Source organism: Carassius auratus, chromosome 13 (genome assembly GCF_003368295.1).
Source record: "Carassius auratus strain Wakin chromosome 13, ASM336829v1, whole genome shotgun sequence".
Taxonomy (NCBI): Eukaryota; Metazoa; Chordata; class Actinopteri; order Cypriniformes; family Cyprinidae; genus Carassius; species Carassius auratus.
In genome coordinates this window covers 6,688,633-6,712,743 of record NC_039255.1, presented here as the reverse complement: position 1 = coordinate 6,712,743, position 24,111 = coordinate 6,688,633, and the positions used below count along the sequence as shown (strand labels likewise).

General features: G+C 35.2%; 1 protein-coding gene across 1 annotated transcript in view; it reads left to right on the top strand.

Annotated features, from left to right (window-relative positions):
* LOC113112453 (inactive heparanase-2-like) overlaps positions 1-24,111 on the top strand; it is a 59,673-nt gene that overhangs the window by 8,559 nt on the left and 27,003 nt on the right. The window contains exons 4-5 of the mRNA XM_026278042.1: positions 19,111-19,284; positions 22,262-22,433. Of these exons, the coding sequence (XP_026133827.1) occupies positions 19,111-19,284; positions 22,262-22,433 (346 nt within the window). The remainder of the gene's footprint in view (positions 1-19,110; positions 19,285-22,261; positions 22,434-24,111) is intronic.

Sequence of the window (24,111 nt, the reverse complement as noted above, 5' to 3'; positions counted from 1 at the left end):
GAGTATTAGCTAGCTGACGGTTAGCCTTTAGCCTCTCATTTTCGTTGACAGCAGTAACTACTTGAGTCCTCAAATAGTCATTCGAAGTACGGAAATGTCGTGAAAATGGCTAGAGGTGGGAAAACCTCCCATAATAGTTCCGCTTAAAATAAACGCTTAGATTCGAACAAAAATGAGGAGTGGCTTTGACCAGATGCAGTCTGAAGTGAGATGGTGCCATTTCACAACACTGCGTCATTTGTTTTCCTCCACGAGTTCGGTAACATGCCCATGCTACTCAGAATCGCTTTTTGACTCATTGAGTCCAAGTTTTTGTCCAGTTGAAAACGTTTGCTCCATAGTTGGGCGGTTATTTAATTGAAACGTTTGCTGGAGTATTTTGATGAATACCGCATGGTGGATTTTCTTTCGCCAGTCATCGAATAGTCTTCCTGTCCTCTTCTCTCTTCTTGTGCTCAAAGTGACACAAAGAGTTTTCCTCCTCCCCCAGCAGCAGTGAAAACACACATGTGTGCACTCAACACAAACACAGCGCGTGCACGTAGAATAGTGTGCTAATGATAGATCTGAGGCTCTGACAGATGTTTCTGCCTGTGAAGGAAAACGTGATGTTTTTTTCTCTATATCTGAGGCATTAAGCAGATACTCACACACATCCTCAATATTCTCCAGAAGAGTTAAGAGCTGAATATATCTGTAGGCCATACATATAAATAGCACTCATGAAGCACAGAGATACTTGATTCACAATTAGATAGATGAATTAGTTTCTTCATCAGAACAGGTTTACAGAAAATACATGACTTGCTCTCCACTGGATCCTCTGCAGTGAATGGGTGCCGTCAGAATGAGAATCCAAACAGATAAAAACATCACAATAATCCACAAGTGATTCATGCAACATAAGTCAGTCGATTAACATGTGAAATGTGAAAAGCTGTATGTAAGAAACAAATCCATCATTAAGGCATTTTACCTTCTAACAGTTCATAATCTACAATAACGCTTCCTCCGGTGAAAAAGTCCATCTACTGTTGTTCTCTCACATTAAAATCCACAGAGACATTTGTTTAGAACTGTTTTGCTTGTAAACAGAGCTTGATCTGAACATATTTCTCTCTTGATTCAGGTGAGACTACTTTTTCACTGGAGAATTATGGATAGAGGACTCGTATTTTAGCCAGAAGCAACGATTTGAAGTTAAAAACCTTTTGATGGATGTATTTATTACAATACACAGCTTTTCACTTCACAGTAATAGATAGACTGGAGTCGTGTGGATTACTTGTGGATTATTTTGATGTTTTTATCAGCTGTTTGGACGCTCAATCTGACGGCACCCATTCACTGCATAGGATCCTTGGATGAGCAAGTGATGTAATACTAAATATCTCCAAATCTGTGATGATGAAGAAACAAACTCATCTAGGATGGCCTGAGGGTGAGTAAAGTTTCAGCAATTTGTACATTTTAGGGTGAACTATTAAATTCCATAAACCATATATTATTTAATAAACCATAAGATCATTTAAATGAACTAAAATCTCTTGCAGTTGCTAGGAATAGCACAGGCACACATGCATGTGCTAATTAGCAAAAATTCCATCACTGCTCTTAAGTGTCCACAGCCATTGCTTTTTAAGTAAAGCAACATATCGTTTCCATCTTGGATTTTTTCTCCTCCCAAATAATTGCTGACTACTTTTTGGAGCCACTTCAAGTCCGTTTGAGCATTATAGTTGCTGCAAAATAAATTTTAATTATTATTGTTATTATTTAGAATTATTATTTTTTTACAACCATAGAGAGAGTGAGAGAGAGAGAGAGAGAGAGAGAGAGAGAAAGAGAGAGAGAGAGAAGAGAGAGAAGAGAGAGGAGAGAGATTGGGAAATATGGCTTGAATATTTACAATCTCAGTGTGTGGCATGAGTGAACAGAACTGTAAATAAATTAGACACTAATACATATTACAGACTCTTCTGAATTTTTCAACGTTGGCCAATACTCAAGGCTTCTAATCATTGACCATAAAAACACATCTGAACTTGGCAAAAAAAAAATTTGCCACAATAGAAGGTTATGAAGACAGAGTGAGGCTCTAGACATTCGTAAATGTAACAAGAAACTGTCAGCCTGCATGACTCAGACCACACTATATATTGCTGTTCAGTTTGCCAAATGAAGTGATAAACTAGCCTTTAAATGAATTTGCAAGTAGAAACAGATAATAGCAGCATATTTACAGTTTTCAAAATAATGAAAATAAACTGTGACCAAATGTTAAGAGAAAACAGATGTTTACAATGCTTGGAATGAGTCGAAATTCCCTGCTGGGGGTACACAAACACAGTCTAATAATGATGCTAGCGTCAAAATTATCAGATGTGTTTAAAAGGGAGTTTCGGATCTTAAATGCCTTTCAAAATTAATTACACTTATATAAAATATCTTATGGTTCAGTGTGGGTCATTTTATTGCAACCAAACCGTGTTTTTGCAATGAATTAATATGTTTTTTTTTGTTTTTTTTGTAGATTTAACAAACTAAAATCACAGAAATTATGCTAATAATTTTGTTATTGTTTGTTAGTTCAAATCATCTTTAGAATATTGTGCTGATGAATTGCTGAGATATTAGTGATCAGTTCCGATATTTAATTTGACCCTTACATAAAGTAATGCAAGTGTATGATGCTTTAATGTTGCCACGGTCACTTTTGGAAGCATAATAAGCATAAACTCGGGTTATAGCTTATGTGATCACCAACCTGGCTGGAGAATATAATTTTATTCAGTCTGTTTTTTTAAATATAAGGTGGGCAAGAGATTTTGTTTTAGTTTTCATGTGGAGATAATATTTCTACAGTTGTAGCCAAATTCTGAAGCCAGGACTTTGTGGGAACTGGATGGGCCACATTTTACACTTTCGCATCCAGCAGTTCCCTTTAGTATCAAAATCTAGGAAATTAAAGATGACATGATACATTAATCTTCGTCTCTTTAGTGGTTTACCAGGTCACACATATTGGAGTTATTTGCCTGGCCTTACCATGCAAACACAAAATACCAAATAATAATCCAAGATAATCCCAACCAAGGAGTTCCCTTTCCTGTGATTGTTATAAAGCCGTAAGCTCTTAGTCCGTGAAGTTTCCTTTTCATTTGATTCATTCATTTGATAGTGGGTTTTAAATGAGTCATTCAGTCATGCACTCATTGTGCATGAGATCTGCACTTCAGCAGCTGCAGGTAGTTTAATACCACCCCTTCATAAACAAATATTAAACCGCTGCGATTGCTGAAGACATCTGCCTTGTTGCCACATACATTTCAAGTACTGACATGACTAAAACCTTTATTAAAAAATGTAACTGCATGAAATACTTTAACGGAATCACCGTAGCAAGCGCAAAATCTCAATGGGATTCATTCATGAAACACAAGCAGAGCAAATGTCTTTGCAAATCACTTGCAAAACCATTGCATTGCAATGCAAATCGCTGCATTCAATTCAATTGGATTTATGAATGTTTTACATTGAGATTCGTTCTGCTTGTGTTTCATGACTGAGGCCAAAAGGATTTCTCACTACCCTCTAAAATGCACATATTTTTGTTCCCATGTAGATATTTACTGTATGTATTTTTTTTTTTTTTTTTAGCATTTCGAGTTCCAAATATGATTTCATCTTTGCCAATTATACACATCCAGAACTTATAATTTGGAACTTGGGTTAAATATAATTGAATATTAAAAACATCTCTGTGCAAGACCAATAATAAGGGCGTTTAGTGTGTACTTTAACTGTTTAACAACCAATGTTCTGTTCGCCTTCAATTCCATGTTCAAAACATACGTCCTTCATTACTTACAGACTTATAGCATTTCCCTAATTAAGCTGTCAGTGGATATTCATGAGCTTTGCCTCAGAGCACGATTATATTAGCTGTTTTGTAAGGAATTAGCACTGTTGGACATTTTGTTAATAGCTGACATCACAAAGAGATTGTTGTGGCAGCTTGGCATTATGTGAGGTGAAGTCTGGTTATATATTGCTGTGGTGATTTCACCTGGCAGCTTCGGTACTCTCAGCCTGGTTGGACGTTGATTTAACTAGTTTTAATGTTCCAAGGACCATCTGGCTTTACCACAAGTTCATCCTGCATGTTGAACTTTTTCTAAGAAATTGCATACGTATTGAAGTCAGGCTTGTGTTGTGTGCCACTCCGAATTAAGACATTAAGAGGGCATTTTAAATTTAAGTTCAATTCCCGAGAGGGAAGAATTGTAACATGAATTGAAATGTGAAGAACGTTTTTTTTAACAAGTTGCGATATACACAGCATATTGAGTATTTCCATATTTGCACAGTAACACAGTTTTATATTTTTTATTTCGGCCAAACAGTTATTGTAATATTGTAAAACACCCTAATATTCTATATCAAAATAATCATTTTTTTTTTTTTAAACATTAGTTATTCAAAATTAAACTGACAAAACAGACAAAATGTATTTTTCATAATAACATTTTTGATTTATTGCCATGATAAGTCAAAATGTAGGATTTATAAGCAGTGGAATTGATTTGTTGCAATACATACTGTAAATGCCTTTTATTAAAACTCATTTGTGTGACATTGAATTTCTTCCAAGTTCCAATTCATGAATAGAAACAACATTTTGTAAACTCCAAATTCTGATTGAAAAGTATAGGCTGTTTAGCTCACTGAAATTAGAAAATAGGAATTTCAAATGTTTTACACACTGTCAGTGAGTTTATTCATTTGTTGCATTCCTTTAATTTTGATATTGCATTTCAGAATAGGATAGGATGATGGTGGATTGTATTCTGCTTAAAGATCGGATCCAGTACAGGTCATAGTGCAGGAAAGCAAATGTATGTCAGTCTGCTATTTTCCCATTGGCTGATCGCAGGCTGCTGGCTCTGTCCTCCTCACAGTCATGCATGGTTCTGTGATGTTTCAGATGCAGGAAAGATTTGTGGCTCACGAACGTCTCATCTGATTTGTGTTCTCAATCCAACCTGTATCAGGTTACTCTTTTCTTCTAGAGTATTTTTTCAATAGCACAGCTGCTGAACTCTTCCCTGGACTTTTCAGACTGAACAGAGACCCCAAGCTCAGTGGGTCTGCTGCAGAAATTTATTAAAACAGCCCAAAGATATGTGAATTATGTGAGGCGCTGGCTGGATCTAGATGTTACCACCTGTGAAGAGGGTATTATTCATTTTTATGTTCTTTGTCAGTAGTTTTTCTGCTCCTGCAATACCGGTCAGGGATCATTAATCATTCGGATGCTTCTCGCTGAGGTCATTTTGATTATAATATAAGGTCAATACCAAGGCCAGAACCACAACTATGGTTTGGCAGCCAGGACATCACACATAACAAGAGCAAAACTCCAAACCGCTGCTAAGAATACAAGTCCTCTGTCCAATTTATTGCTTTCTCTATTGAAGAAGTTGTCTTGCCTGAATCAGGAGAGAAATATGCAAAGATAAAGCACTTTTTACAAGCGAAAAAAAGTCCAAAACACATATAAACTAATTTGTCAGAGGATTTACAGAAGAAGTGACTTTTTGTAGTTGTGTCAGCCAATCAGATTGTAATTTATTTATTAATTTTTTACTAGCTTTTGCCATATTTTTGTTTGCCGTATGGAATAGTGAGTGGACTGAAGGTGTGGCGTCTGAGACTGAGATCACGCTTAAACACTAGTGGGCCAAGGCCAAATGAGGTCATTGCACAATTTCTTGATATTACCATTGATAGGAAGGTGTCCGTCCAAAAAACTTTTCCAAAAAACTTTTGCTCTTTGAAACTGTTTATAGTTTCTCAGAGAGTGTGATGCCAAGTGTATGTTTGGAAATCTAGGATCTACTGTGCAGAACAGCCAAAAATGCTTTCATTTCTGTATTTTTTCCAAGAAAAGTCTCGTCGTTAGATGACAAATAATGTTGTATACATTTTATGCAACTTAGAAAAGTGGATTCTATTTTTAGTTGAAAGAGAAAGAAGAAAGAAATTAAATTCATTTGCGGTCTCCAATTTCTCCCATTCCTGCCCAGCTATTTGTTTATTTGTAAATCCAGAGAATTTGCCAGAAGCCTGAATTTTGACATGTGGAATGCAGAACTATTGCTGCTCAGACTTGTGCATTTGTGTGTTCGTGTGTTAAGGAGAGCGTTTTTTAGGGTAAGAACTTTTTGCTTTAGTTTGTCTGGAATAAACGCTCTTTCTGAACAGCATGTACAATATTTTTATATCATATTATGACTAAAGCATAAATTCAAATTAATAGAAAATCCAAAACACTTTATGGCATTTCCACCCAGTACAGTGAATTTTAAGACAATAACAATTCCGTCATAATTTACACATCTTCATGCTTTATGACTTTTCAAAGCTTTATGACTTAATTTCTACTGTACCATGGAACACAAAAACAGTTTTTGAAGGATTAGTTCACTTGAGAATGAAAATTCGTCCATCTTCTCCTCACCCTCGAAGCATCCTAGATGTACAGTATGTGACTTTCTTCTTTCAGATTAATCCAATCGGAATTGTATTAAAAATTGCCCTTGCTCTTCCAAGCCTTTCATTGGGGGTAAGCAGGTGTTTGTTGTCGACAGTTCGGAAGACGTGAAATAATAGCATGGACAACTTTTAATACAACTCCGACTGGATTATTCTGAAAGAAGAAAGTTACACACAACTAGGATGCTTCGAGGATTAGTAGAAGATGGACAAATTTTCATTTTTGGGTGAACAAACCCTTTAAGCTGAATGCCCAGCCAGCTCTTTTCCATATAAAGAAAGTGAATGATGACCACAATTGTCATTGTATGGAAAACTTAGTTTGGAAATTCGGCAGAAAATCTTCTTTGTTGTTACACAGAATAAAGAAAGTCCTACAGTGTTTGAACAGCACAAAGGTGATTAAGTTACTAAACAGAATTTCCATTTTTGTGTGAACAATAATTTAAATACTGGAGCGAAGTAACCCATGAAACCCCTTCTGCGGCCTGAAACTAGAACATTTGGGTAAGCAGCCCAGATCTTTCCCCACATTTGCAGATTTGTGATTGGCTGGTCTCTGTTATCCGTTTCCTCTCAGGGTAATCTATTAGAAACCCGAAATCTATCAAGCTTTGACTTGAATTCAACTGAACAGATGAGTTTAAAAATGATGTGGAGAAATCTCAGCACTGCAACAACAGTACCAAGACCGCAGTGAGTTTTGATGAAACCGCGTGTGAAGAAAGCCGTATTCTGGAAGGAATTTTATAAGTCCATAAACATGTAATGAAATTTGCTCTGGTCCAGGGAACATGGTAGGAAAAGTAAAATTGAGTTTTCTGAAGCAGACTGTAGTGCTTTGAAACAGCCTTCAGTTAGGAGGGGCTAACCAGAACCCCTCTGCTTTATTTTGTTCACTTTAAACTTGAGTGACAAGACCTGACGGCTCTAAGCAAAGGCAGATGGAGAGCACCGTTGACTGGGCACAGCATAAGGCCAGCAGAGCACCTCTACTGTGCTGGTGCCCCATATCCGCTTGGAGTGCTAAACATTTTAATAATGGTAACATCAGTGTCACCAGTGTGACCCCATTGCTCTTTGGAGGTATTATATATGAAGTGTGATTCTAGATTTAATATATATATATATATATATATATATATATATATATATATATATATATGTATATATATATATATATATATATATACAGAACAGACCAAAAGTTTGGACACACCTTCTCATTCAAAGAGTTTTCTTTATTTTCATGACGTTTTACACATGTGCAGGGAGGACAGGCGAGCTGATGTCTGTTTCAGGTGGCTGACATGTTTGACTAGGGTAAGCGTGATCTGTCTACTTGAGGATTTACAAGGGGAACCCAAGACTAATGTTTTGATGGTTTGTATCTTTGGAAGGTATTTATTGAGGTAAAACGCTTGGAAAAATGCTCTGTTCAGAGGGCATCTGGTGGAAACATGCGACGCAGTACTGTCTATTCCAGTGCTGTCAGACACGGTTACTGCAGAGACTTAACTGTCTTTACGTCTGCACCTCTGATGCAGAGTCGAGGCCAGCGACTGAACTATGCACTGAGGGGCCTTATCTCAAGAGATGAGTCACTATGGTAACTCATCATTTTAACATGTCCCACGCATGTGGAGGAATAATTCTGGAAAACTAGTTCCATGTTTGCTAAATGGTGCAGGTGGTTCGTCTGTTTTGTTCGGTGGTAAATCGGTGCTTTGTCTTTGTTTTAGTTTTTTTACTTATCCTTTTATTTAAATTAAATTAAAAATGTAAATTAAAAATGTAAATTAAAAATTTAAATTAAAAAAAATTAAATTAAATTAAATTAAATTAAATTAAATTAAATTAAATTAAATTAAATTAAATTAAATTAAATTAAATTATTTATTTTAATAATGTCTTAACAGTCACTTTCAATCAGTTTCATGCATCCATGCTGAATAAAAGTATACAGAAGCGTATATCTCAATATTTATGTATTTGCTCTGAAATGTCTTAAAAATGTAATCCAACTATATTCAATTATTGCTTTTCAATTGTAGAACAATTTCAGCCAAACAGCCCTTGCAGCCAATAGATTCTGAATGTTTCATGCAAGAAATAAAATACAATAAAACAGTTTTTTGTTCTTAATTAACATAAGAAAAAAATATTTAATGGATGTTCATCAATGTAACAACAGCAAGTAATAAACAGTAATATTATGCATTGTCACTTACTTTATTTCTTAAAGCATATTTAAAATGTATTTTAAATTCAGATTTGAACTGATTCACTTGAAATAGATAATTATCTTGTTCACTAAAATAATTTGAATAATTTTTACTTCTGCATATTACGTACCTTTTTGATTTCAGATGGCACATAACAAAACAAACTGTCACTTTTCACTTAGACTAGAAACTGAATTTGACCTTATGCTGACAGTGAAACTCTCCATGTCTGTTGGGGAAAGCAAGCACATCTTCATATACCATGCAAACGATCTTCCACATCTTTTTTGGCATTGAAGATTTGATCGAAATTATATGTTCTTAAACGGTTCAGTATTTAATCACAAAGAGCATTTGTTCTGAGACCAGAGAGCTGTTTTAAATTATTTCTTGCCATTTAGGGAATTTTGCTTAGTATGTTGTATCCTTCACGCTACATATCTCGGGTTAGTGCCGTCTGTTCATCTTCTTTCAGCGTCAGATGGTTTTATTTGAAGAGGAACAGTCAAGCTAACCGGACAGATGTTTTTTTTTTTTTTTCCTCAAATCTATACACTCCACGTTATTACAAGCGCTTACATTCCCAGACGATGATTTACTACCAAAAGACGATTCATGAAACACTGAGCTGAAAAACCCAAACTAACATGTCACAGGGGTTCCTTTTTTGTAAGAGTGATTTTCGTGTAAATTAAACCATTCCTGTTCTGATAGATCTGAAAGACGAAGGCTGGTGTGTATTTTGCGAGATGTTTTCTGTGAAGGACAGGCTGCACTGATGCTGTTGTCTGAGGAAGGAAATCCTTTGAAGAGGTGCTGTAAAACAGCTCAAGGGTGCCTCACCCTGCTAATCTGCACTGTCTCTTTAAAGTGATCATTACAGTGTAATTACAGCATTAGTAAGTAAATGGGATCATTTCGGCAGGTATGTGAAGAAGCTACTAAGTTCTGAGATGAGAATGGCCAGTGAAAAATTCTTTAGTACACGGTTGGTCAGATAAAAATATTGTGCTTTTTTCCTTTTTGGTTGCTTCTGTACAAACGACGGTGTTTGGTTTAGACTCTGTCTGGATGAGCTGCATTTGAAGCTGTAACACACATTGCATTCAAAATGTAAATTTTAGTTATTGTATTTTTGTTTATTCCCTAGGAATCAAACCCATGTTGTGCCAAGGAATTGTTTCCTTTGTCAAGCATCAGATTATGAGTATCATATTATGTCATTATTATGCTGAAAAGATGCTAAGACAACTGCTTTTAAATTATTTTAGCAGTTATTTGCTGTAATTAAGGGGGCGCCAGTGGCTCTTCTAAAAATGTTTGACAGATCTTCATACGTCTCTATACTTATCTCCCTGATACCCCAAACAAATGCAAAAGTCAGCTGCTCAACAGCTTTTTCCCCCAGGCTGTGAGAGCCCCTCCTCTAAAACACCACATAAACCCCCTACCTCATGAAACATGGACCATCTCATGGACCCCCCCCCCCCTTCCCCGCCACCACCACAGACATCCCCCAACCTTACCACATCACAGAAAAAAAACTTTTTTTTTTGGTGTAATTTGAAGTGTGGATTTCTGCGTGACATCATTTGGTGTTGAGGCCCAATAATTCAAATTGATGATTATTTTGTGTGTGTGTGTGTGTGTGTATGTAAAACTTTTATTAATATATAATTACAAAAATATAATCTAACAATAATATTAAGCAGCACAACTGTTCTCATCACTGATAATAATCAGAAATTATTATTGCGCACAAAATCAACATCTTACAATGATTTCTGAAGGATCATGCGACACTGAAGACTGCAATAATGACTGCTAAAAATTCAGCTTTACTATCAAAGGAATACATTACATTTTTAATTTTATAATATGCTAATGATGTTTTACAGTATAAGTGTTTTCACTGTGTATTTGATCAAACAAATGCAGTACTGGTGATTTAGTTTTTAGTTTTTTATCTCATCAGTATATATGACTTTCACGTTCATAAGTGAAACCTTCATAAGTGAAACTGTCTTGAAGGCAGTAAAAGTATTTTTCATCTGAGAAAAAAAAATCAAACTCAACATTCAAATGGGAAGACAAGATATAAAAATTTTTAGGTTTCGGCTTATGATTGTTATCGCAGGTCTGATTTCATGTCCCAATAATGCATTTCAACACTAATACTTGAAGGACATGTTTAGAAACTCAACTTTGCCCCACAAGTGTTTTTGGTTTGAAGTTGGATCTTATATAAGACATTTTAAAGCGGTTGATGTAATTTGGCACACACGCTCGTCTTTGAATTCATCAAATGCAGCTCCAATCAGTCCTGCGCCCAGGACTGTTGACACTAGCAGGAAATCAAAGTCCAGCGCGCCAGTCCTGCACTGCCCGAACCATGTGCTTGTGCATGAGGCAGCCTCACGGGGAAGATTAATTAGTGTACACAAACGTGTGTGGATGTTTATACACCAGAGTGTGTTCTGAGATGTTAACATATCAGTCAGCTCTTGCTCTCCTTCACTGCCAACCACATGGCCAGACACATGTACACACACACGCACAGACATGTATATACTCACGCATGTATGTATGCGTATGCACACAAACAGAGCCACACAAAACAAAGTGGCCTTCTGTGCGTAAGTCACATACATACTGATGCATAATAAGAACAGAGCGCCTGGAAATAAAGACGTAAAGCACATAGATAACTTCATATGCAGTCCAAGCTTGCCATATTGAATTAAAAACAGGTGTCTTCATAGTTTGCATTCTTCCCAAACACAAAAGTGGTTTGACCTGAGCGGTTTTGAGTGTGTATCGAAGCCCTATCAAACCAGGGTCTCTGTGTTTTTGTGTTTATAAACACGAGTACATTTGGGTTTGTGTGCTACAGACATCCACAGGCATAGCCCAACTATTGAAACCATATTTTCACCCCTTTTCCTAGCACTTACTTTGAAGGGAACCTGTCGTACATCACAGGAGCCCTTTTGATGGGGATCTTTGAAATGCCTCAAACAGATCCCTCCTAAAACTGATGTGCGGTGGGATTGAGTGTTGCTCCCAAGTGTTGGAATAACAGCAAGCTTGTGCGGTTGAAAAATTGAACGGAAAGTGAGTTCAGAAACTCACATTTTAGTTACTTACAAGGTCACTGTTGTAATGGTTTAAAAGTGTGCACCTTTAAAAATGAGTTTTAAGTAATGCACATAGTGCTGTGGTGTTTTCTTTTGCTCAAAATGAGCATTGATGGAGGGTCAGGATAGTATCCATCTTCTTCAGACACCGAGGATTTGTCCGGCATCCGTAGTCATTAGTCATAATTAGCCATGGTTATTTTTCCACTGCAATTGAACAATTAAACTTGAAATTGCTTTAAGGAGAGCTGGGAATTCAAATAAGCTGAATAATAGCATTAACTGCCAATGACTGGAAAGCTCTCTCACAGTTTAGCAACACAGAGAGCTTAACATGTCACGTGAAACCAATGATAACAATTTTTTTTTACTCTGTATGAAGAAATGTATGTGGTCTTTAGCTACATCTGCTAAATTATGCCTAGGGAGCAATAGCTCACGCTCAAATGGTCTTTCATTTTACTTGCGAAGGAATTAGTGGTTTACGGATCTTAGGTGAATGAATCATTCTTGTTCACTTCCACACACTGATTAATATTTTGTTAACCAAAATCACTTTCTGAATTGCTTTTTGAGTGCATGACCTTACAGGATTAGCTCACCCGAGAATGAAAATTCGCCCGTCTTCTACTCACCCTCAAAGCATCCTAGGTGTATGTGACTTTCTTCTTTCAGAATAATTCAATCAGAGTTATATAAAAAATTGCCCTTGCTCTTCCAAGCCTTTCAGTGGGGGTAAGCGGGTGTTTGTTGTCAACAGTTCAGAAGACGTGAAATAAAGCGAATCCATGCATTTTTGTAAGATAAATATACAGATTTCAAACGTAATAAACACTTTTTTTCTAAAATCTGCTGACTGTGGGAAGGCGGAAGATGTATGCTTGGAAGAGCAAGGACAATAATGATCATAACTCCAATAATAATGGATTATTCTGAAAGAAGAAAGTCACATACACCTAGGATACTTCGAAGGTGAGTAAGATGGATGAATTTTCATTCTCGGGTGAACTAACACTTTATGCAATTAAAATGAGGTAAGGATTTTGTTAAATGGCTTTATTTAGGTTATTTTTGTTTTTCTATGTGTTTTTGTTGTCATTTGTAGGAAAAAAGTTAACTGTATGATGCAAATACATGTTGGAGTCTGTAGGTTTTGTAGATGTAAATATTTAATTGAAAATAAAAAGTAATTTTTTCTGGTTTATTGTATTAATGAGTTCATAACACAATATAATACACTTGCTTGTCGCCGATGTAATTTATGAAAATCAACTAATCTGAACAAATTTTGGAGTGAACTGATTCAAAGATTTGGTTATTTTGGATGAATCCAAATCGCTTTGGAAAGTCTGATTCATTAAAGTTAATTGGGCTGTTGGGACAGATCATGTACAGCCAAGTGACTAAATTAAAAGCGAATGATCAGTTCAACTCCCTGTTCAACTTTTTTAAAGTACTTGTAAATCAGCAGATTTTGTCTGTTTTGGTTTATAAAGAACCTTTTCCGGAGCAGAAAGCTTCTGTTGATGTTAAAGGTTCTGCCATTGCAAATGAAGCCTTTATTTTTAAGACTATACGGCTCTAATGATGTTGGATAATACTTTTTTGTCATTATTTTATTTTAAGAATTATTGCTGTTGTTAAAACTAACACTATGTATATTATCACAAGTTAATACAAGTTAGTAATTTAGTAAGTTAGCAAGTTAATACAAGTTAGTAATTTGTCATGTGTTTCAGATTTCCGATAGATGTATCTAACTTTTATAGAAAATATACTTGCTACATGAATATTTTAATTACGTTAAAGCAGACAATTTATTTTTAGTACTAAGCTGTACTTTCATTTATCTGGTTATCTTTACTGTATAATCAAAATCCACTTAGCTAAATTCGTTTGCATCGCTCTTGTGGCACATTTCACTTAAAAGCAGCTTCATCATTTGCTCTGACGTGTTCAGTAGTGTACAAGAGTACATTTCCTTTGTTTAGGTGTAACATGAGCCCACATGACTTCTCCACTGTCCTTTTGATATGAACGCTGAAGAATGCATCCCCATGTAATTAATGTAATTGCATGCAATTAGAATTGATTACATGGTGAGGAATGTGAACAGCATGTACATGTGGAGTATGATTATAAAAGCAATCTGGCCTTTTTAAAATTCATTTTAAGAAATGGGACATGTATAGTTTTCCATATAGCGGAGTCCAAACATCTGATGCTACATTGCGAAATCAAAAATATAATTTAAAAGTGGGAAATATAAAAAAAAATAGATGCATTTCCTATAAGCAACAAAACCCTCAGTTTACTTCTCTTAGTTGTTCCCTTGTCTTGTAAACAACTTCTGTGGAAAGAGCCCTATAGACGTGGATTTAGAGATGTTTTCCTGGTATGGAAGTGCTTTTTTCGGAATTTGGGTGTACATGTCCTGATAGTTGCTGTAGGTAATTACGTGTCATAAATGGAAATAAGCTGGCTTAGAAATGAGCCGTAGCGCTCTGGAGCAGTCCAGCTTGTTATGGGAGTCTTATGTCTGTGATCAGATAGCTACCCTGACAATATCCAGACCCCTTTCTGTTTCCATTACATTTGGGAGAGGGGGGATCCTGCACTATAGTTCTACTCATTGGGTTCAGCAGTTGCTACAAAAGTTCACTCAGTCGACTCCACAAGAGTTCAAAGGCACCATTTTTTTAAATACATCCATGCGTTCATACTCATGGTTGCACTATACATTAGCCTAAGTTATTGAGGAGCTCCTTGGCAGCATTTTAAAACTAAGGCCTATTTCACACAGTACACGAAAGCAGTGAATGTGTTGCATATTTATTTTGGCACCCATATTAACGAACGGCAGTATTCACACTGGCTAAGCTGTGCAGTGCTGTGTAGCAGAGGTGCAAGAAATTTTTTCACTCATTGTGCCACATTCATGAAACATTCAGAAATATATATGCACAATTGTGGAGGACATTGTTTGTAAAATGGACCTTCCTAAAAAACAAAAACGCTTTATAAATCTCAGATTTGATAGTTAAAAGTGTATATTTTACACATTTGTAAATAAAGCGCACATGCACCCTCATTCACAATTAGTATAATTTCCACCATTAATTATTACTACGTGAATCCCATGTATAGGGATTCTGTAGAATATTTTGGACTCCCTTCTTTGGTTTGGCAGTATATTGCATAAATTCTAAAGAGACTAATTGGCCCCCCAAAAAATATTCATTATTTAATTATTATTAAAGTGTTAAGCTTGCAGACAAATTCAGAATGATACTGTATATAATAATAAAAAATAACAAACAGTTTTCAATCATTGTTTATCGGAGAAATTTATTTTCACATTTGACATTAGTTTCATAATTATATGTTTATAGTGTTATTAAAATGCAGTGACTAAAAGAACAAGACAATTTGCATGTTTTCTTCTATTGACTTCTATTGTGTGGAAAAAATACTATGGAAGTCAATATTGGCTACTGGCAACTTTCTTCAAAATATCTCCTTTTGCTCAACAGAAGGAGAAACTCAGATTTGGGAACTTGAGTACAAGACAGAATTTTCATTTTTGGTTGAACTATTCCTTTAATATATAGTAATATTGCAGAAATTGCTTAGTTTTTTCGATCCGGAGTCCCAGTTCTGTTATGCAGTGGAAACACATCAGCGTGAGTCTGCTGTTATTTCACTTACAAACTGTGTGTGTGTTTTTTGTGACACAGAAATGGAGTTTAAATGTCTCTATCTGATGTGATCTTGGGAGTTTGTCTCTTTGTGTAAGTAAAATAATAATAAAAACATGTAAGCATGTTATTCTATATTACTGATGTATTCCTAATTTACTGATACAGAATTAATTACAGGTGGCAGGCTAACCTGTGAAAAAGCTTTTAACTGTTAAGGTTGTCCAAAGTCAACAGCATTATTTTCTAATCCTTCCACTGATAAGGAGTAAAACAGTCAAGAAAGAGAGAAAAACAGAGAGGACGAGAGAGCCAGAGAAAGTGAGGGATAAATAAAGAAAGAGAGCAAAAGAGCTGATGTCTCTGGAAACACTTGAGTTCTCTGTGTTGTTGTTCCTCGTCTGTCCAAAGCTCTAGGGAGCGTTTGGCTCAGGATGCTGCTTACACACTAATTACCTTATTACTGTAGCTCAGCAATATGGAACTGATCAAATGAGCTGCTTTTAGGAAAACTAGCTGTTCTATCAATGAGATTTACTCCTCAAAGAAAAAAGTACACTAGTGCACCGCCATCTATCTATCTATCTATCTATCTATCTATCTATCTATCTATCTATCTATCTATCTATCTATCTATCTATCTATCTATCTATCTATCTATCTATCTATCTATCTATCTATCTATCTATCTATCTATCTATCTATCTGTCTGTCTGTCTGTCTGTCTGTCTGTCTGTCTCTCTGTCTGTCTGTCTGTCTGTCTATCTTTTGTTCTATCTATCATTCTCTGCAGAATCAAACTGGAGAGCAGAGTTTGATTAATAAGTGTTGGAAGTGTTTCTCTCATAACTAGTTTTGTTGGTGGAGGAAACACTGATCTTGCATACCCCTCAGCAAATGTGCAACAGGCAGGCGGCCTGTCGGCAAGTGAAAATGGAGGCTATGATTGTGCAGTATGAACTTGGCATTAGTACTTAATTCCTGAATGAATCAACTGTTTGAACTAATCGAATGAATGAATAACTCAGTAGCCGGGTTCGTGATGAATACAAATCTTGAATCCATCCAAAATGTAACTTTGCGCAAAATTGTAGTATCGTATAAAACGTTTGCGAAAAAGCACCATTTCTATTCAACGAGTCAAAGAGAACAAAAAAAAAAAAATTAAAAAAAAAATTTCAGGGTGATGGAAATGTAGCTAAAGACTTTAGACACTTACTTCAACCTACAGGCAGGTTTAGTTTCTTATTTAGAGTATAATTTCATTAGAAAATAATTTAATATTTACATATTAATAAAACAAATCTGGAAAAAAAAACATATTCATAAAGAAAATATTTTGATTAAAAAAATTATAATAATAAAAAGATCTTTCTAAAGCTATTTTTGTAGCTGTCTGTCATGCTTTTCTCATGCAACACAATGGCTTTAAATAATCTTTTTGGGGGGGGTAATTTCTTAGCCAAATTTGAAGTGTGATTATTATTTGATTAATTTGATTAATTAATCACCACATTGTGTAATTAGTTATATATATAAAAAAAAATGTAATAGCCCTTAATAGCCCTTATATATGTTATGTGTGTGTGTGTGTAATGGCATGTTTACTGTATAAAAGCATTTTAACTCTAGTAAACAAGTCCAAATAACTGCATTTGTTTGATGTCTCAAAGCCTCTTAAGTAAGAGCGATAAAAGGTCTGTCATAGGTGTTTGACTGCTTGTTTAAATGAAACATAATCTTGACCTCATTAGGGTAATATTTTAACAAGTCTGTAATTGGAACATTTCCCTGATGATTTAAAAGGCCAGCTTTTATAGTTTGGTAACCAGGGGAACTGGGTATTGGATCTTTTCTACAAGAAATGTGGTTTTATTAACAAAGTTCGGGAGAAGCACGATCAGATAATCATCCAATTTGGCACAGGTGCATCTCGTTTAGCTAATCATCTTATAGCTCGCAAGCGTATATATATCCAGTCTTCCTACCTCCTGTCCCACGACAGTTTTTCGGCAACCCTCCTCCACCCCAACTCCTCACTTCTAATCTATTTATCCCAAATTGGGATGGGGGGAGTTATTTGGGTTCGGGCTATGCTCCGGGCCCGGACCCCTCCCCCAGGACAGCACGCCAAAATATGCCTACTATTTGCCTTCAGATTAGATGTAAGGGTGAACTCGTGAATTTGTATGTCTCTACATGTGATTAGAGTATGTATGCAGGCTATTTAAGAAATTACACTTTACTGTTAGTCATGTTTTAAACTGTGATGAATGCTATAAAGATGACTGCACAAATAAACTAAGGTTTAGCAGTCACGCCAATGGTCATTTCTGTCTTAAATTAGCAGCTGTGCTGGCTGCTGATCTGCCTGTTGCTTGCATTCTTGTGATTGTTTTTTTTTTTTTTTTTTTTTTTTTTAGGTTTCATGTTACACATAAATTTTCATGAGAGAAACAGAACTTCTGCCCATGCATCAGTCAAAAATATTTATTGAGTGAATTTAATATCTGAACAGATGTAATATAGCAACAGTTTTTTTTTTTTTGTCTTTTTTTTTTCGGTGCAGAAATGCCAAGACTAGCCTATGATGTTAGCTGCTTGAATCCATGCCCAGACTGAATCTACAAACCTTTTTCACATTGTCTGTGCTGATTTTGGTGAGAACATTGTGGGTTTAAACACACTAAAATGTGTTCCCTGAAACATTCTTATTGGTAACTGAAAGTATAATCAAATTAGCCAACATTTTAAATAAACAAAGACAGAAGGAGTGTTGGAACTTTATGGAAGACGGGACTTAAATAGTAGATTAAACTTTAGAAATCAACCTGAGTCTACCAACTTAAAATAAAGCAGTATCCACTCTTTATAAATGACCTTTAACTCAGAATCTCTCATCACTGTCGAAATGGGGCTCCTTGTGCGTCTGGTTTCATCTGCTTCCTTTTAAACACAGGAAATAAAGTCAAAGGGTAGTAAAATATTTGTGTTTATTTTTGCTGCTCTTAACAGATAGAATTTCCAAACATCAACCAACGGCTGTCCGTTAGCAAAACCAGAATTATCATGTCTGTCTCTCTGGCAGATTTAAAATGGAAAAACTTTCTTTGATGCATTTCTGTTTTTTTATTTCCTTTAATCTCCTCTGTTTGTTTGTTTGTTTGTTTGTTTGCTTTTAGCTGTGCATTAAAAGAGCATAGATTTAAAGTTAAAGTTTAAAATTGTTAAACATTATTATTATTATTATTATTATAAATTGACAATAATAATAATAATAATAACTATTATTATTAAAATATTAATGTATTATTGTAATTAATAATAATAATAATAATAATAATAATAATAATAATAATAATTTGTACATATTTTGTACCAAACTAAAGTCCAAACTAAAATATGCAATTGTTATTATGATAAAAAACAACAACAACAACAACAACAAAAAACAATGTATGAATGTTACAGCTGTGTCTGGCTTTTTCCCAGCCAGGTCTTTAGACAAACTTTACAACTTTGCCGACTGCGCTGGACTGCACCTGATCCTTGGGCTGAATGCCCTGCACAGAAACCCTGACAACTCATGGAACACCTCTAGTGCTCTGAGTCTGCTCAAGTACAGCGCCGGCAAAAAATACAACATCTCCTGGGAGCTCGGCAATGGTGAGTCCTCACCGTTGCAGATTGTAAAAATGATCTTTTGCATTATCTTTGACACGATATCAGTCAATGGAATGCCCTCATCTTCCATGCATCTATGAAAGAAAAATTAAGCATCCATCCCATCTAGCAGTGATTAACAGCTTCACACCTTCAAACTTCATTCACTCCATTGGGTTCAAATTTAAAACATAAAAAAAAAAAACATTACAATAATCCACAAGTAATGTCAGTTGCACAAGCTGCGTGTTTATGAGAAACAAATCTATTATTTTAACTTTAAATCTTTGTTTCCAGTCATTTATTCTTAATATTGCTTTCTCCAGTGAAAAGTAGCTCTGTCTGAATCAGGATAGAAATATGTACAAATGAAGCCATTGATCTTGGAATTCCATTACAAGAAAAACTGTTCTAAACAAATATGTTGGTGGATTTTGATTTGAGAGGACAACAGGGGATGGACTTTTTCACTGAATGAAACATTATTATGGATTATGGACTAGATAGAAATAAATAGAAATTGTAGATTTGCTTCTTTCAAACATACTGTATGTTAATTGATGGACTGGAGTCGTGTGGATTACATTGTTGTGATGTTTTTATCAGTTGTTTGGACTCTCAGTCTGACGGCACCCATTCACTGCAGAGGATTCTGGAAATATTAAACATGATGGGATTAATAGGAAATATTGAAACAAGTTAATTTGTCACTGTCATTGGTTTCTCTCTCTCTCTCTCTCTCTCTCTCTGTTTTATGTATCTATTTAATGTATTTTTTATGCATGCATTTATGTATTAATGTTCCAGCAAGAAATGATTTCAGAGTTTGAGGGGGGGAAAAGCTCTCTTCTTTGAGAGAAAGCTCATAAATCCACACTCAGCAACTGTATTTTGTTTTCTGGTGTCTTCTCATTAAACATTGTCCACTTGAGACACTTGTAATGCTTAATGTACAAAAGCTAACAATAGAGAATTATGGTTATTTTTTTTAATACAAGCAGCCTTTAACAGTGCTGTAAACGTGAACGAGATGGGCAATTCAGATGGGTTTAAAAATCACAGGGAAGCTCTGATCATTATTGCATTACCCCGCCACCGAATAGGGCTTATGTCAGGAAACAAATTCACAAACAGAATCAAAAGGACACCTGGTGACTTTGTAATCTTCTCTAAGCACTCATTCATCTATTGTCCTGTGCCAGACATGCTGCAAATTGCCCCATTCCTGTTGCTCTTGTATCAAATGTCTCTATAAACATAAAAACAGCACAGAGTGTAAAACCTTTGGCTTGAATAATTATGATCTTATGATGACATTGGTTCCTTTCATAAAATTAGACAGAATAGAAGCTATGTTCCTGACAGCATGTGTAGCCTGAAGTATCGCACACTTTCCATACTAAATACTAAACCTATAAAAATGCCAGAGACCGATTTACGAATGTACACAGACCATATATTGTCTTAATCGTTTGTTTATTGGCAACATTTTGCATGTGTCAAGACTTTACTAGACGTTTGCATAGAAAAACTGCAGACATGCAGATCGCCGCTTTTGTTCTGAGACGGTCATGTGAGACCAAAGGAAGCAAAAGAAATTAATTCAGTAATATTCTAATATCCGTTACATAATACCAGTATAAAAGGCATCTTTTCAACAGAATCTTTTATATTTAACTAACTCTATTAAAAGCATGTTATTACTGGAACAGGCATTTGAATGTTTGTCTTTCTGACTTCAACTGTAACAATAACCAGGTCTGAAGAATCTAATCAAATTTTGCGGAGCTGTTAATTCAAAAACAAGCGAACAAAGAGTCCAAATGAAACAAAGAGAAATATTATCAGCTGTGGGTGGATGTTTATCAAGTGGGTCGTGCCAGCGTGACACAGAGTGATGTTTTCTTTCATGATTTTGTGTTATTTTGTGCTTTTTCTAAATGATAGGATCTGGAGAATATTTTAATAGATAATAATGCATCATATTTTCCACTGGCCTCTGCCTGGCCCAGTACTGTATTGACACTCCTGCTCAACGTCTCATTGTTTCTAACACAGACACAAACACACACTCACACAGGCTATGATGTTTATAAAGTTTGCCACTTGACTTCTGTAACGTCTTTGTTGTGATTTCAAGTGTGCATCTCTTGAAGTGTTGCCTTGTTTAAATAGTTTACAAAGACTGTCATTAATATAGGTCGTAATTCAGAGGCAGTTTGCATATTCAATTGTGATTGGGTGTCAGGCTGCTTCAGGCGTCTTAAAGGAATAGCTCACCCGAAAATACAACTTAAGGAGAATTTTTTAAGGATCTTCACACAGCTGTTTTCCATACTACTGACCACAATTGTTAAGCTACAAAAAAATAAATAAAATAAAATAAAATAACAATCAAAATATGGGGTCAAAAAAAAAAAAAAAAAAAAAATATATATATATATATATATATATATATATATATATATATATATATATATATATATATATATATATATATATATATATATAATTATGTATATTCAGCAAGGATACATTAAAATGATTAAAATGGATATTTTACATTTCTACATATTCATTTAATAAAAAAATAAATGTTTCTTTCTATTAATCAGATAGTCCTGGAAAAAAAAATTATCATGGTTTCCACTAAAACCTTAAGCAGCACGACTGCTTTAAAAATATATGGAAGCTTACTTTCACCACAGGATTAAAACAATTTTTTTTTTTTTATCTAAATTGCAAATTTATTCACAATTTTTTTTATTGTAGTTCTCACAAAAGAGGACCAAAAGTCAAAATTGTGAGAAAAAGTCTCAATTACCTTGTTTTACTTATTATTATTAGAAAAGAAAAACACAATTGCAATATGTAGAGTCAGAATTCTTACCCCCGACATTTCCCAATAAATGTGCTAATAATCCTTAATTAGTTAACCAGAGTCTTATAGTGCATTATTTTTCTTTATTTCCCTTCACAGAGCCCAACAGTTACCGCACAATGGCTGCTCTGTCAGTTAACAGCTCTCGTCTGGCCCAGGATTACTCTCTTCTGAGAACGTTACTGCAGTCGGTGCGTTTCTACAGCCGAGCGAACCTCTACGGACCCAACATCGGCCGTCCTCAGAAAAATGCAATCATGTTTCTAGATGGGTGAGTGTCTCTGTTATTTGTTCAAAAATGATTAGGGCCTTCCTGTATACACTTATTTCTGTGTTTGACAGTATGTGGAGAGTGATCAGTTATAAACCGAAGCTGTTCCTGCAGAACTGTGCAGAAAACTCCACAGGTGTCTGCCTGTGTGTTGGTTTAATACATTTCCTGGATATTTTGATAATGCTGTCAGACATTTTGTACTGTCAACTATGTTTAACACATTTGATATATTTGTGAATATGAAAATTTTAAATTTTTGCTAGCTTTGAAACCTTTAGCATGTATCATTTACAGATTTACACACTTTCTCTTCTGGAAATATGGATAAGAATAAAAACTACTGTTTAAATGTTTAGGACTAGACTAGTTTTTTTTTAATGTAATATTACATAAAAACATTTAGACATTTATTTTGTTACAAATATTTCTGTACTTTTGAACTTTCTGTTCAAAAAAAAAAAAAAAAAACCCTCAGTTTCCACAAAAATATTATCCAATTCAACTTTTTCCATCATTGATAATGATAAAAGTTTTTTGAGCAGAAAATCAGTATATTACAATGATTTCTGAAAAATCAAGTGACATTGAAGACAGGAGTAATGATGCTGAAAATTCAGCTTTGCATCACAGGAATACATTTCATTAAAAAAAAAAAAAAAAGTAAGGTAATGTAAGCAGTTTAACTGTATGTGAGCAGTGGGCTGATGTGACTACAACTAATGGAGGTCTCAAACATGTTTCTGAATGGCTGTGGTTGTCATCTCATGTGGCGTTTTGCACTTTCAATGTGGAAAGGTGTCATGACAGGTTATGGCATGGTGTTTGCAGATAGGCTTATTTGACACTGGACTCGTTTTAATGTCTCATAAAAGAGATCTCTGAAGCACATATTTTAAGAAAGCGCAGTACTGTCTGCCTATCTGGAGGAGCACATAGCTGAGTTGTGTTTATGTTGCTCCGTGTGGATTGTTAGTCCAGAGGCCTGTAGCACCATTAAAACTCATTGTGAGATAAATAAAGTGTCACTCTATTAATGGCGAGACAGAGCAATGTTCCACCTGCCTAGGCACTGAGGCTTCAGTAATGCAGCTTTTAATTTTGAGCATTAAGTGCAACATAGTAACAGTTTTTGTTTCCAGCAAGACAATTGTGGCAATCACAGTGAGAGAGTTTTTCTGAATGATTCATAAGTGTCATTTGTTTGTGAATTAAAATGCGGAAGAATAAGGCCGTTCAAAAACTGCTAACAGAAACAAACATCATGAACATCAGCCGTTTCTAATTAACAACAAACGATTGATCCAAAACCTATGACCAAAGTCCCTTTAAATTTCCTTTCAAAAGACCAATCTTGTCTCAATCATTCAGTGTGTGGTTTTTGAAGAAGGTTTGAGCAACACCGCAAGCCTTATGCTTCTAAACACATATATTTTTATGACAGGAGCTTATTAAAGCAGTGCCAGTGTTGTTGTGCTTGGTTTTAAGACCACATTTTTCTAATTCTGGTCTTGTAATGACGTCTGAGATAAATACCTCTGGAATTCATTTGTGAGCGTTCGTTTAACACTGTTTGTGCTTTTGTGCTGTTCTTCGAAAACTGGTTTTGTAGAATAATGGCTTTTGTGAGTGGATACTAATTGGTTGTAATTCCAGTGTGACAGAGCCAGACATAAAT